Here is a 13,866-nt window from a genome sequence, read left to right as displayed (position 1 = left end):
CGTATATCGTTTTTTTGAAATTAACAACAATTTGTTTATTTAATCTTATGTTATGCAATAAACCATAAACTTTTTAACTATAGAAACAAAATCACATCCAAGTAAGATATCCCTGAATAAGGATCCCCTCGATCGCCCTTACCTCGGCACGCAGCGATGGTTGTCGCAGTGGTAGCGGCGCAGCGTGTCGCAGTTGAAGTTCGTGCAGATGGCGGGCGCCTCGTCGGAGCCGTCGCCGCAGTCGTCGGTGCCGTCGCACAGATCCGACTGCGACACGCACAGGTTGTTGCCGCACTGGAACCTGCTCTCCGGGCAGTACCTCCCGCCGGGGTAGCGCGGGGGACAGCCGATCTCGTCGGACAGATCCCTGCAGTCCCTGTCGCCGTCGCACCGGAAGTACGCCGCGATGCAGTGGCCCGACTTGCACTGGAAGGTCCCGTTCTTGCACTGGAACCCGCCGCAGTCCATCTCGTCGGTGTTGTCCCCGCAGTCGTCCTCGTGGTCGCAGCGCCACCTGGACGAGATGCACTTGCCGTTGCCGCACTTGAACTCGGACTCGGAGCACTCCCGGTACTTGTGCTGGCACACCGCCTCCGCCTCGTCGGAGCCGTCGCCGCAGTCGTCGGTGAAGTCGCAGAGCCACTGCTTCGGTATGCAGCGTTTGTTCTGGCAGGTGAAGTCAGTCTGACCGTTGCACGAGGGACAGTTCTCCGGCAGCTCGTCGGAGCCGTCCCTGCAGTCGTCCTTGCCGTCGCAGAACAACCACTTCGGGATGCATCTGTAGTTGGACTGGCCGGGGCAGCGCCGCCAGCCGTTGGTGCAGTTCTTCTGCCTGCACATGTAGGCCGGTTCGTCGGAGTCGTCCCCGCAGTCGTTGTCGAAGTCGCACATCCACAGTTTGGGGATGCAGCGACCGTTCTTGCAGGAGAACTCGGAGTCCGGCTTGCAGGGCCGGTTGTGGCACAGAAGCGGGTCCTCGTCGCTGTTGTCCTTGCAGTCCGTGTCGCCGTCGCACTTCCAGCTGTCCAGGATGCAGCGGCCGCTCGACTTGCACTTGAACTCGAGCAGCGGGCACTCGTGCGCGCACTGCGCCTCGTCGCTGCCGTCGCCGCAGTCGTCCGTGCCGTCGCAGATGGTCGCCGCGGGGGTGCAGTTCGTGTTCTTGCACTGGAACGAGCCGGCCCTGCAGTGTCGGACCGGGCACGTGTCCGGTTCGTCGGAGCCGTCCGTGCAGTCTTTCTCGCCGTCGCACTTCCAGAACCAAGGAATGCACTTTTCGTCTCGGCCGTTGCACCTGTGCTGCCCGTCGGTACAGTTGGCTATGCAAGTCTTCGAATCTCGCGCCAGGTAGAACTGGTTGGGACAGGCGCATCTGTAGGTGGTGGCGCCCTCCTCGCCGTAGCCGTCGATGTTCAGGTAGCTGGACTCGTGCGGCGGCGCGATGAGGCAGAGGTGCGAGCAGCCGCCGTTGTTGTTGCCGCAGGGGTTGTGGTAGGGCAGCTGCCGCAGCGGGTGCACGACGTGGATGTCGTAGGGGCGGTGCGTCGCGTTGCGGAGGAGCGTGTAGTTTTCACCGGAATGTTTGTTCGCTTTGAGAATGGCTTTGAGGTTCCAGTCGGTCCAGTAGATTTCGTCGTCGAACAGGCTGAGGGCGAAAACGTGCGGAACCTTTTCTCCAGAGAGGACGACGTGTCTGTGTTTGCCTTCTAAATCGGCCGAGCCTATGTAGTCCAAATGAGCGTCCGCCCAGTAAATTCTGTCCGTGAAATAGTCGATAGTGAGAGCGTTGGGCCAGGCGATGTCGTCGTCCCAGTCCAGGACGGTGCTGTAGTTGGAGCCGTCCATGCCCAACTTGCCGATGTAAGCCTGAAGATGCCAGGACGTGTAGTACAGGTACCCGGTCCCCGGATGCACGACGATAGCGCGAGGATCGGCGATTCCAGTTTTGAGCGTTTTCCTTCTCGTCCCGTCCAATTCGGACACGTCCAAATTCTTCGAGTGTCGATCTAGCCAATAGAGCTTCCTCCCTATCCAATCGATCGCGATACCTTCCAGGCCGTGAGAGTCGTGTCGAATGACGACTTCCTTGGTCGGGTTCGGATCGGTGTAATCGGACCGATATATTATTTTGGCAGACACGTCGGCGAAGTACATTTTGTTTTCTTTGAAATCGAAATCTATAGCGACGACGTTCATGAGGTCTTGATGCATCAGGTTGTAGAGCGAGGCGTCGGTCGACATGTTCCTGACGTAGTATTTGTTGGTGAATATGATCCAAGCGGTGATGTTGTCTTTCCTTTTGCACGTGTGTTCGTCCGGTTCTCTTTCGTAGTACTGATCGGAGCACTTGCAGTAGTAGGAGCCGGGGGTGTTGGAGCAGTACTGGGAGCACACGCCCGGGGTCTCCGTGCACTCGTCCACGTCGGCGCAAGCCTTGCCGTCGCTCAGCAGCTTGTAGCCTTGGTTGCAGTCGCAGTAGTATCCGGTCAGCGTGTCCACGCACTTGTGGCCGCACTGGTTGATCTCCAACTTGGCGCACTCGTCGACGTTGCAGTGCGCCGGCTCGTCCGAGTCGTCCGTGCAGTCGGACACTTTGTTGCAGACGAGCCTGTTGTCGATGCACTGGTCGTTGTTGCACTTGAACTGCCCCGCGGGACACGTTTTGTTTTCCTTCACGCAGCCCACTTCGTCGGAGTGATCGCCGCAATCGTCTTCGCCGTCGCATCTGAAGTGATCTCGGATACACTTGAAGTTCTGACACCTGAATTCGTTCGCGGAACACTTCTTGTATTGCGTGTTGCACTGCTTGCCTTCGTCCGAGCCGTCGCCGCAGTCGTTGTCGTGGTCGCAGACCCAGCCCTCGTTGATGCACCGGCCGTTGTTGCACTGGAACTGGTCCTCGGAGCACGGCGTGGGCGTCGAGCAGTGGTGCAGCGTCGTGTTCTCGTCCGCGCCGTCGATGCAGTCGGGGTCGCCGTCGCACAGCCACTTCTTGGGTATGCACTGCGCTCTGTTCCAAAACTTGTTCTCCTCGCACGTGTACTCGGTTTCGGCGTCGCATTTGCGTTCGTTGCACTGGTGCCTGTCGTCCTCGTCGCTGCTGTCCAGGCAGTCGTTGTCGCCGTCGCAGATGTAAATTCTGGGTATGCAGTTGCCGTTGTCGCAGGTGAACAGATCTCCGAAGCAAGTCCGGCCCTCCGAGCGGCAGTACTCCGGCGGCTCGTCGGCGCCGTCCCCGCAGTCGTCGTCGCCGTCGCAGTACCAGGTGGCCGGGATGCAGCGGTGGCTGGGGCAGCGGAAGCTGTTCTGCGGACAAGTCCTCTGGGCGCAGTGCAGCGGATCCTCGTCGGAGTTGTCGCCGCAGTCGTTGTCGCCGTCGCACAGCCAGTACGGCTCGACGCAGATGTTCGTCTTCTCGCACTTGAGATGATTCGTCGGACACGTCGTGTTGCGCGGACAGCGCTCGTGCGTCTCGTCCGACGTGACGTTGTCTTTGCAGTCGTTGATGCCGTTGCACACTTGCGTCTTGGGGATGCAGCGCGAGTTCTGGCAGGTGAACTCGCCGTCGGCGCAGGGCGGGTACACGCAGCCCTCCTCGTCGGAGCCGTCCTTGCAGTCGTTCTCGTGGTCGCACTTCCACGACTTGAATATGCAGCGGCCGTTGTTGCAGCGGAACTCGTTGGGCGAGCACGAGTGGTAGGCGCAGTAGTTCTTGTCCTCGTCCGAGTTGTCGCCGCAGTCGTCGTCTCCGTCGCACGACCACATTCTGCTGATGCACTTTCCGTTGGCGCAGAAGAATTTGCTGGAGTCGCAGGTGATATTTTTCGCCACGCACATCCTCCCCTCGTTGACCAGCTTGGTGGCGTCGTCGCACTTGCACTCGACGGTGTTGTTGGGCGCGGGGTGGCAGCTCTGCGCGCAGCCACCGTTGCTGATGTTGCAGCGGTTGGTCTGGCACGTCTGTCTGCTCGTGCTGTATATGTGGATGTCCCGCGGCGAGTCTTCCAGTCGTTTGACCATCTCGATCATGTCGGCGCCGGTGTGCTTCTCCGCCCTGTACACGCCTCGCAGCTGGAGGTCGGTCCAATAGATATAGTTTCTGAAGACCGTGATGGCGAAGGGATAGATCGTCGCCGATATTAAGACCTCTCGATCGGAGCCGTCGAGCTTGGAGCGCTCGATCTTTTCCCGCACGGCGTCGGTCCAGTACAACATGTCTTCGTCGAAGTCGATCGTGAGGCCGCTCGGTTGCGACAGGTCCTTGTCGACGATGGCTTTCTTGAGAGATCCCGCCATGGTGGTCCTGTATATTTTGCCCGACGTCCCGAACCGACCCCAGTCGGTGTAGTACAACGTCCCGTTGCACGGATCCACGACGATGGCTCTGGGGCGCTCCACTCTGGCGATCATCACCAGCTCGGTGCCGTCCAAGTTCATAGCGTAAATGGAGTTGTTGGAGCTGTCGGTCCAGTAGACTTTCTTCTGCGTCCAGTCGTACGATATGCCTTCGGGGTTGATGTTTTTGGTGATGATGTTCTGTATGCCGGACGGCTCGGGATTGTTCGCCGACATCCAGGCGATTCTCGAGTAAGGTCTTATTTGCGTGAAGAACAGCTTGTTGTCGGCGTAATCGAACTCGACTCCCACGACGTTCGTCAGGTTGCCGATGGGCTTGAACGGCACTCCGGTCGACTTGGGGTCGAGGTTGACGGCGCGGATCTCAGTCCTCGTCGTGAACACCAAGTACTCGTCGACGACGTCACACTTTTTCGGGTTGCTCGCGGATATCTGTCCCGTGGCGCAGTCGCACCGGTGCGTGTACCCCTTGTTGGCGTCCGGCGGGTAGCTGAAGCAGAGCTGCTCGCAGCCGCCGTTGCCGAGCTTGCGGCAGGGGTTGTTCTCGTCGGTGGGTTGGTTGTTGATGTCGAATATGACGATGTCTCGCAGCTTGGGCAGATTGGTGCGTATCTTCTCCGGCATGGACATGTTGCCGGGCAGTTTGGACGCTTTGTAAATGGTTTGCAAGTTCCGGTCGACCCAGTACACGCTGCCGGTGTGCACGGCGACGCCCATCGGGTTGGGGAGGTTGGATCGGATGAGTTGCCTGTTGCCGCCGCTGTACGAGATCTTCTGTATCTGATCCAGCTTGGAGTCCACCCAGTACACGTCGTGCGTCAGCATGTCGACGGTCAGATCTCTCGGGTTCGATATGCCGGAGCTCACCAGCGTCTGCCAGTCGCTGCCGTCCAGGTGAGCCTTGCCTATGCGCGGATACTGGCCGTAGTCGATCCAATACAACAGCCTCTTGAGAGGGTTGACGGCCAACTCTCTCGGGGCGTCCATGGTCGTTTTGTAAATGACTTTTCTGTTGGAGCCGTCGAGCCAGGACATCTCTACGTAGTTTTCGTGCGGGAACACATTCGTGAAGTACAAGTTCCCCGCGACCCAGTCGACCGCCAGCCCTCGGACGCCGTTGCTGCCGATGCCGTCTTTGACGACGTGCTGCAGGTCGGATCCGTTCGGTCTGACTCTGAATATGCCATTCCACTGCCCGCGGTTGAACTCCACCCAGTAGATGTAACTGTCGGCGAAGTGCACGTCGACGTGCAGTATGTGGTGGCCCGGCCCGGTCACGGGGACCATCGCTTCTGCGCTGTTGTCGAGGCTGTACCCGCGGATGAGGTCCAACTGCGACACCACCGCGAAGGTCTTGAAAGGAACGCAATTGACCTCGTTCTCCTTCCTGTAGCCGATGGAGCACGTACAAATTCTCGAGCCGCCCTCGCTGGGAATACATATCTGTTCGCAGCCGCCGTTATTTTGCGAACAGGGGTGATGCATCATTTTCCGCTTCTGGAAGATCGTGAGAGATTTCAAGTCGCTTTCGTTGTCTAATATGACTTTAAGGTTGTCTCCGTTGGGCAAGTCCGCCTTGATGATCTTCTCGTGGCGCGTGTCCAGCACGTAGAGGCGCGAGTCGAGGACGGCGATGACTTTGGGGTGGGAGATGGCGTTGGCCTCCGTGAGTATCGTCTTGCGATCGTTCCCGTCGGCGGTCATGCTGTTGACGCTGGCCGGGTACTGCGAGCTGAAGTACACGATCTTCCTGTCGATGTCGATGGCGACGGCCTCCGGCCTCTCCACGTTGTCGACGAGAATGACCGGGTTGCTTCCGTCCATGTTGACTCTTCCGATTTTTGCAGGAACTCCATAACCACCTTCGTCGGACCAGTAGATTTTTCTGAAATCAAAACAAATAATTAGTCTTTCTTTCAGTTTAGATTGATCGACTTTTCCATTACGTGAAATAGGGTTTATAAATACCAAACTTAATAGCGGCACAATAGAATGTTACCCTATTCTCAGCATTAACTGTTAAAATTATCTGATATCAATAAAACGTTTATTAAGAAACGCATCAATTCCAATAAGAGTTTATACTGTTACTTACCCTTCCGTGGGATCCAAGCATATTCCTTTAGGTTTGGCGATAGACAGCTTGCTGCCATCGTTTGCGAAAACGATAGTTCTATATTTTACTTTTCCATCTACTCGGATCAGCTCGATGTTGCTGGCCACTTTGTTGGCCATGAACAAGTTCCTGCCGAGCCAGTCGAACGCTATGGCGGACGGGGAGCCGACGATGCCGGTGTCCTGACCGATGAATTCGACCTTATTGCCACCGCCGTAGGGCATAGTGTAGATCGTGCAGTTCTCGTCCTCTTCACTGTCGCCGGAGATCGATTGGAGCCAGTAGAGCATGTGGCCTTGACGGTCGTAGTCCAGTTGTACGCCACCTGTGGATGCAATGCCATATATTTTATCTCGTTTATCTGCTAAGTTAAAGTGAATCATCTCACTAAACTTGTAAAAATCAATTCAATTTATTAGTGTACAAAATTATTGCAATAATTCAAGCTATTTGGTTACAAAATATCATATTCTTCACCTTGAATACCGACAACGGGAGGCAGTTGTCCAGCTCTTCCGGAGCCGTCTGTCGACAGATCGATGATCTGGGATCCTTTTAGTACCATTAAATATGCGTTTTCCTCTGAAACAAACAAAAAACCGATTTTTAATTGAAACTATAATTAATCAAAAATATAAGCGTAATTTAACTCAAAACAGAGCTTTCATATTATTTAATTGTCAATATGAATGTATGTGGATACAATACCTTTAAGAATTTAAATAAATAAAACTTACAATAAAAAAAAAATACCTTCAATACACTTTCCATCGGGCAGCAGTTTAAATCCCGGCTTGCACATGCAGCTGTAGCCGCCGGTCTTGTTGGGGCTCAGCAGGCACAGGTGCTGGCAGGGGGCGGCGCCGCACGGCGACGGGTGCTGCGGCTGCAGCGACGGGTGGTGCACGTGGATGGACAGCGGCTGGGAGATGAGGTGCGACACCACCGTCTGGTTCGTGCCGCGGAACTTGTGCGCGGACAGCACCCGGTTGAGCTGGCGGTCCGTCCAGTACAGAGTGTCCTCGAACAGCGTGAGCGAGTGCGGGTGCAACAGGTAGTGGCTGCCCGACAGCACCTGCTGGCGCCCGGTGCCGTTGTAGTAGCAGAAATCGATAAAGTCGAGCTTGGAATCTGCGAAGTACACCCTTTGCGTGGCCGTGTCCAGAGTCAGCCCGTTCGGCCAGTATATTTTCGTCGTGATGATGGCTTCTCGCTGAGTTCCGTCCATTCCGACTCTCTCGATGCGAGGGTTCTCGCCCCAATCCGTCCAGAACAGCCATTTGGCGTTCGGAGCGGGATCCAGGCACATTCCTCTCGGTTGCGTGATGTTTCCACTCAGTAAAGCTGTTCTGGCGCTTCCGTCCTCTTTGGCGACTTCGATGGTGTTCAGTTTGCTATCCAACCAATAAATGTTGCCGCCGACCCAATCGTAAGCGAGCCCTTCCACTAGATCCAGTCCGGTGGAGATGATCACTTGCGGTTCGCTACCCCGATCTAATCGGGAGATTTTCTTGAGTTTCATGTCCGACCAAAAGATGGTTCCGGTGTGCATGTTGGACGCCGTGGCGACGACGTTCTCCACGTTTATCGGGACCCTCTCGAGACCTTGCTCGTTCAGATCGGCCACTAAGATGGAGTGCCGGTTGGAGATGATCAGGAACGCGCTGGAGTGGTTGTTGGCCTTGCAAGAATGTTTGTCGGCGTTCAGTTGGTAGCCTTCGACGCAGCTGCAGAAGTAAGATCGCTTGGTGTTCGTGCAGACCTGGGAGCACAGCCCCGGAGGCTCGCACTCGTTGATGTCCTTGCAGGTGTACCCGTCGGCCTCCAGCTCCTCGCCGCTGGGGCACAGACACAGGGGCCCGTCGGGCGTCTGTTTGCAGTCGTTGGAGCACAGGCTGGAACTGAGTTGGCAGCTCGTGAAGTCGCAGGCCAGACCTAAACAAGATCATTGGTAGCTGACGTCATTTATTGTTACAGTTTAAATGATAGTATTCTATCTCAAGGTTTAAAATGAGTTAGCTAGTAATTGTTGCAATTAGTGTATATGTCGGCGAGTGAGTTATTTGATCGGTTACCAAATATACAATCATACAATTTTAAACCATCTCCTTTAATTATTTTTTGATATTCATTTTTATTACCTTCCTTAAGGAGTTTTTGAAGGAGATTTATCAACGGTGCGATTTTTTTGACGCCGAGTGTATTAGAATCAGGTTTTTGTGTAATTGGGTTTTAATTATTTACTTTTTAAACAAATAAGACTGTAAAAGGTTTCCACCATGGCGGACGTGGCGGCGCTAGACCAATAGGAAACGATCACATGACTGTCCAATATCATTGCGTCCAAAATGGCGCGTAGCCGGTACGCTTGACAGGTGGGTACCCTGCCGCCACTGTAGTCTGCTAGTTGAGTTGCTGCATTTGTATCGCGTTCTCGAAATGGAAAGTCGACTTCCATTTGTTAAATAGTGATAGTTAAACAGAAGTTCAGTGGGTGAATCTGTATAGTCCGGCCATTGTATTGAGGCAGCACGAGCGGGGAAGGGGAGTAATGGTTTACCGTAAAAGACGTCTTAAACCCTGCTACTAGCGGTTGCCAGTCCGCAATTCCGTTCGTGCTTGACACCTGCCCTATGATAGTTAATCCTGGTTTACATCTGATAGTATGTAAATACTCTGTACTTGATGTAGTGTGACTAATATTGGTACTAAATAAAAAAAAAGAATTTTGAGATGTGATTGAAAATTTAAAACCCTGGTACCTTCATCAGCGCTGTTGGGACAGTCGAAGTTGCCATCGCACACTTGAGTCAGGTTGACGCAGCGGTTGGAGATGCCGGGGCATTGCCACTGTCCTGATGGACACCTGCAACATATACAATCATATACATTCTGCACAATGTTTGAAGAAGCGGGATACGGGTAGGGTCGAGAGTCACCTGAAGGGCGGTGGTTTGCACGCGTGCTGCAGGCCCTCGTCGGAGCCGTCGCCGCAGTCGTCGCGGCCGTCGCACACGTACGCGCGGAACACGCAGCGGCCGTTGTCGCAGCGGAAGTGGCCCGCACCGCACGCCGCCGCGCCGCACGTCGCCGGCTCGTCCGACAGGTCCTCGCAGTCCGGTGTACCTGGTGGGCACATCATTTACGATGTTAAACTAATAAGTTATAGTTATACTAGCTGAGTAAATTAATTAGACCGAAGTATGCTGGTAAACTCTCTAACCAAAAAACCATCACATTTTATTGACTATTGTAAAATCCTAGGGGGTTATTACTGCGGTCAGAGTAATGAAATGAAGGACTCCATCACCATCGCACTGCACCAACTTTACCCGCGCGAGGGGCAGCGAGGGGCAGCCCGCCTTGTCCGAGCTGACGTCGTACCAGTTCGACACTCACCGTCACAGTACCAAGTGCGCGGTATGCACAGGCCGGACGACACGCACTGGAACTGGCGGTCGGCGGCGCACTGGTGCGGCGCGAGCGAGGGGCAGCCCGCCTCGTCCGAGCTGACGTCGTACCAGTTCGACACTCACCGTCACAGTACCAAGTGCGCGGTATGCACAGGCCGGACGACACGCACTGGAACTGGCGGTCGGCGGCGCACTGGTGCGGCGCGAGCGAGGGGCAGCCCGCCTCGTCCGAGCTGACGTCGTACCAGTTCGACACTCACCGTCACAGTACCAAGTGCGCGGTATGCACAGGCCGGACGACACGCACTGGAACTGGCGGTCGGCGGCGCACTGGTGCGGCGCGAGCGAGGGGCAGCCTGCCTCGTCCGAGCCGTCGTTGCAGTCCGGGATACCGTCGCATTTGTACGCCTCCTGCATCAAAGGTTCAAGATAACTTTAAGCCAACATATAATAAAGATTCGAAATTGGGGTAAAACATGCAGGATCTTTGAGGGGTTTCTTTTCGTGACATGCAATTCTGGAGTTTTAGCTAAAAAATAGTCAGATAATTGTTTTTGAAGGAATCTAATACGAATGTATTACCAGAACACACAGCTTCAAGTCGGCACACCTGAACTGCGACCCGATGCAGGCCACGGGCGGGCAGTCCGCCTCGTCCTGCTCGTCGGAGCAGTCGGAGGCTCCGTCGCACACCCACCGTGAGGGGATGCAGTGCCCCGTGCGCGGGCACGTGAACTGAGAACAACCGACACGATCGAGTAGTACATTACCTGCACACACTGCTTCAAGTCGGCACACTTGAACTGCGACGCGAGGCAGGACACGGGCGGGCAGTCCGCCTCGTCCTGCTTGTCGAAGCAGTCGTCGTCCCCGTCGCACACCCACGACGCGGGGATGCAGTGCCCCGTGCGCGGACACGTGAACTGACAACGATCAAGTTATACCCTCTTTTAGTTCATGGATGATATTGAGAGTTGGTGATTTCAAGCACTGTTGCATTCGATTCTCATGCTTGGTTCTAGTGCATCTGTGTTGATAATGATGCATGTTAATTATTTAAGATCATGCTAAATAGCTCTGATCTGGGAGAGTCATTTGTAAGGCATTAACTGTAACAAGACAGGAGACCAGTCATATAGCAAGGCGCGCCACTAGTGCTACAGATATGCAGAACTCACTTAAAGATAACCACTCATTTCTAAATTCATTGTGTACACTCTGTACTCGTAACTGTCATTTTCATCTTGTTGAATTTTACCATGTTATACAATAACATAGGAAAATCCATAACTATGTTATACAAAACCTTTTTAGGTAATATAGGTATATGTACGTAAATTGAAATTTAAATATGAGCTTATAGCAGAATTGTTGTTGTTGAACTATCATCGAATACAGCTTTTTCTATCCATGTTCAGATCTGCTATCTCATAACACAATCTGAACTTCCAAAAGTGCTTTGAAACTAACCAAATTGAATAAAATTAGACTTTGAAGCTTCACCCTCACCTGGAAGTAAGCGCAGGTTTTGTCGGCGCAGTGCGAGCCCTCGTCCGAGCCGTCGCCGCAGTCGTTCTCCGAGTCGCACTTCCACGTGTTGGGCACGCAGCGCCCGTTGCCGCACTGGAACTGCGACGAGCTGCACGTCACGTTGACGCAGCCCGTCTCGTCCGAGAAGTCGCCGCAGTCGTTCTCCGAGTCGCACTTGAAGGTGGCGGGGATGCAGCGCCCCGACTTGCACGCGAACTCCGACACGCTGCACGTCGACTCTGAAAGAGCGCGGCTTTGGAGTTCACGGAGACTAGGAGACAGTGGACGATATCTCAAAACATACAGCATGTTGATTTGACCGCGATTTTTAGTCTTCTAGCGTCGTCAAGTGTACCGATTACCAATAAGTAATCATTTGCAAAAAGTAGAGCGTGCGAAACAGTTAAATGAAATTATGGTCGGAAAGAGACCGCCTTTTCTTATATCTATACTAATATTATAAAGAGGAAAACTTTGTTAGTAGGGTAGGGTAGGGGAAGGATAGGGGTAGTTGAAAGTTTACATCAAGTTTCACGCGGACGAAGTCGCGGGCGTCGGCTAGTTAATAGAATAATTTTGTGCGGCTTGTGATGAAATGTGAGGTGCTCAGTGCAAAAAATACTAAGTCAAATGCTGAATCCTATTTAATTTTGAATGCAAGGTTAGTACACAAACATATAAAAATAGAAAATGTCGGAACTAACTGGTGCAGTTTTGCTCCTCGTCACTGTTGTCCAAGCAGTCGTCGTCGCCGTCGCACACCCAGCTCTTGGGGATGCAGCGCTGGTTGCCGCAGGTGAAGTCCCAGGTGTTGGGGCACGCCTGCACGGGCGGCTCGGAGTTGGGGTCCGCGACGCAGCTGGTGCCGTCGGCCGACAGCTTCTCGCCGTACGGACAGCCGCACTTGACGGCCAGCAGCTCCGTGTTGTTCCGCGGCACGGCGAAGCAGAACTTCTGGCAGTTGCCGTTGTTGACCGAGCACGGCTGGTTGGCGTCGATCGTCTGGATCTCCTGGCTGTACACCTTGACGCCGTACAGCCTGTTGGTCTGCGGCTCCCGCACCATGACGTCCTCCTGCTCGCCGGTCGACTTGTGCAGGCGGACGATGGCGTCCAGCCGCCAGTCGGTGATGTACATGAATTCTTTGTAGATGACTATCGAAAACGGGTGCCTTATCAGTCGCGAGTTGACGGTCTTGACGTCCGTGCCGTCGAGCCGCGCGTGCTGCACGTGGTCGAGCAGCGCGTCGCACCAGTACACCCTGTCGGCGCCGAAGTCTATGGACAGGCCGTTGGGCCAGCCGAGGGTGACGTTCTCGAACACCAGCAGCCCGCTGCCGTCGGTGTTGGCGCGGCTGATGTTCGCGGGCCGGTCCCACTCGGAGAAGAAGATGTACCCCTTGTTCGGGTGCACGACGATGGCGCGCGGGCGCTTCAGATCCTTGAGCAGAGTCCTCTTGTACGCTATGTTCCTCGTCGACAGAACGTTCAGCGTTCCCTTCCTCGAGTCGATGTAGTACAGGTTTTTCGAGGCCCAGTCCACCGCCAACCCTTCGACTCCTTCGTTCTGGGACGCCAGAACGATTTCCCTCGACGTCCCGTTCCTGTGCACCCTGTAGATGACGTCTTGCAGCACGTCGGAGTAGTAGATGTGTTCGTCGCGCGAGTCGAAGTCGAGCCCGACGAACCTCGCCCGGCGCGACACCACGGGCAGGATCGCGTCGCCGAAGCCCTCGATCACCGGGTCCAGCACCTTGCCCTTGATGAACCTCTGCTGGGAGTACATGAGGAACTCCTTGACGATGTCGCAGTTCCTCAGGTCGGTCTCCAGCTTGTAGCCGACGTTGCAGGCGCAGCGGTAGCCGAGCCCGCCGTTCTGCAGCGCCGTGACGATGCACATCTGCGAGCAGCCGCCGTTGTTGACCCCGCACGGGTTGTTCACCGAGGTCTGCTTGAGCGAGTGGACCACGGACAGCGCTTTCGGCTCCCTGATGTCCTTCGTTTTGTAGATGGCCTGAATGCTCGACGAGCCCTCGTACTTGTTGACGGAGCTGATGCCCTGCTTGGTGCTGTCGGACCAGTACACGCGGTCGCCGAAGAGCGCCAGGCGCGAAGGGCTCGGCACCTGCTGACCTCGCAGCACCAGGAACCTGTAGTTGCCGTCGTAGTCGACCGTCTCGATGTAGTCCAGCAGCGAGTCGCACCAGAAGATCCGGCGCGCGATGGTGTCCACCGCTATGCCGGAGGCCTTGTACGTCGCTTCCGTCACTATCGACTTCGTGTGCGTTCCGTCCATGTTCGCCCGAATTATCTACAATAGAAAAAGAAGAGAAGGCCGTTTACAAATTGGCTAAGAGGCCTAAGATGCGACCCACGACATTATCCTGTGGAGATAAATCGACCAATATACTCTTTTTCGTTGAAACGAAAATCAGAGTGATATTTCGGGTTC

At 54.8% G+C, this 13,866-nt stretch overlaps 1 protein-coding gene across 1 annotated transcript in view; it reads right to left on the bottom strand.

Annotated features, from left to right (window-relative positions):
* Positions 1–13,866, bottom strand: part of LOC112047476 (low-density lipoprotein receptor-related protein 2) — a 199,695-nt gene that overhangs the window by 9,272 nt on the left and 176,557 nt on the right. The window contains exons 11-20 of the mRNA XM_052885787.1: positions 12,120–13,725; positions 11,395–11,654; positions 10,656–10,808; positions 10,146–10,296; positions 9,412–9,598; positions 9,235–9,338; positions 7,226–8,407; positions 6,950–7,054; positions 6,452–6,797; positions 143–6,241 (exon numbers count right to left, since the gene is read on the bottom strand). Of these exons, the coding sequence (XP_052741747.1) occupies positions 143–6,241; positions 6,452–6,797; positions 6,950–7,054; positions 7,226–8,407; positions 9,235–9,338; positions 9,412–9,598; positions 10,146–10,296; positions 10,656–10,808; positions 11,395–11,654; positions 12,120–13,725 (10,193 nt within the window). The remainder of the gene's footprint in view (positions 1–142; positions 6,242–6,451; positions 6,798–6,949; positions 7,055–7,225; positions 8,408–9,234; positions 9,339–9,411; positions 9,599–10,145; positions 10,297–10,655; positions 10,809–11,394; positions 11,655–12,119; positions 13,726–13,866) is intronic.

This window comes from Bicyclus anynana, chromosome 15 (genome assembly GCF_947172395.1).
Source record: "Bicyclus anynana chromosome 15, ilBicAnyn1.1, whole genome shotgun sequence".
Lineage (NCBI taxonomy): Eukaryota > Metazoa > Arthropoda > Insecta > Lepidoptera > Nymphalidae > Bicyclus > Bicyclus anynana.
Note: the sequence above shows the minus strand (reverse complement) of the source record. Positions and strands in the feature narration are given on the sequence as shown.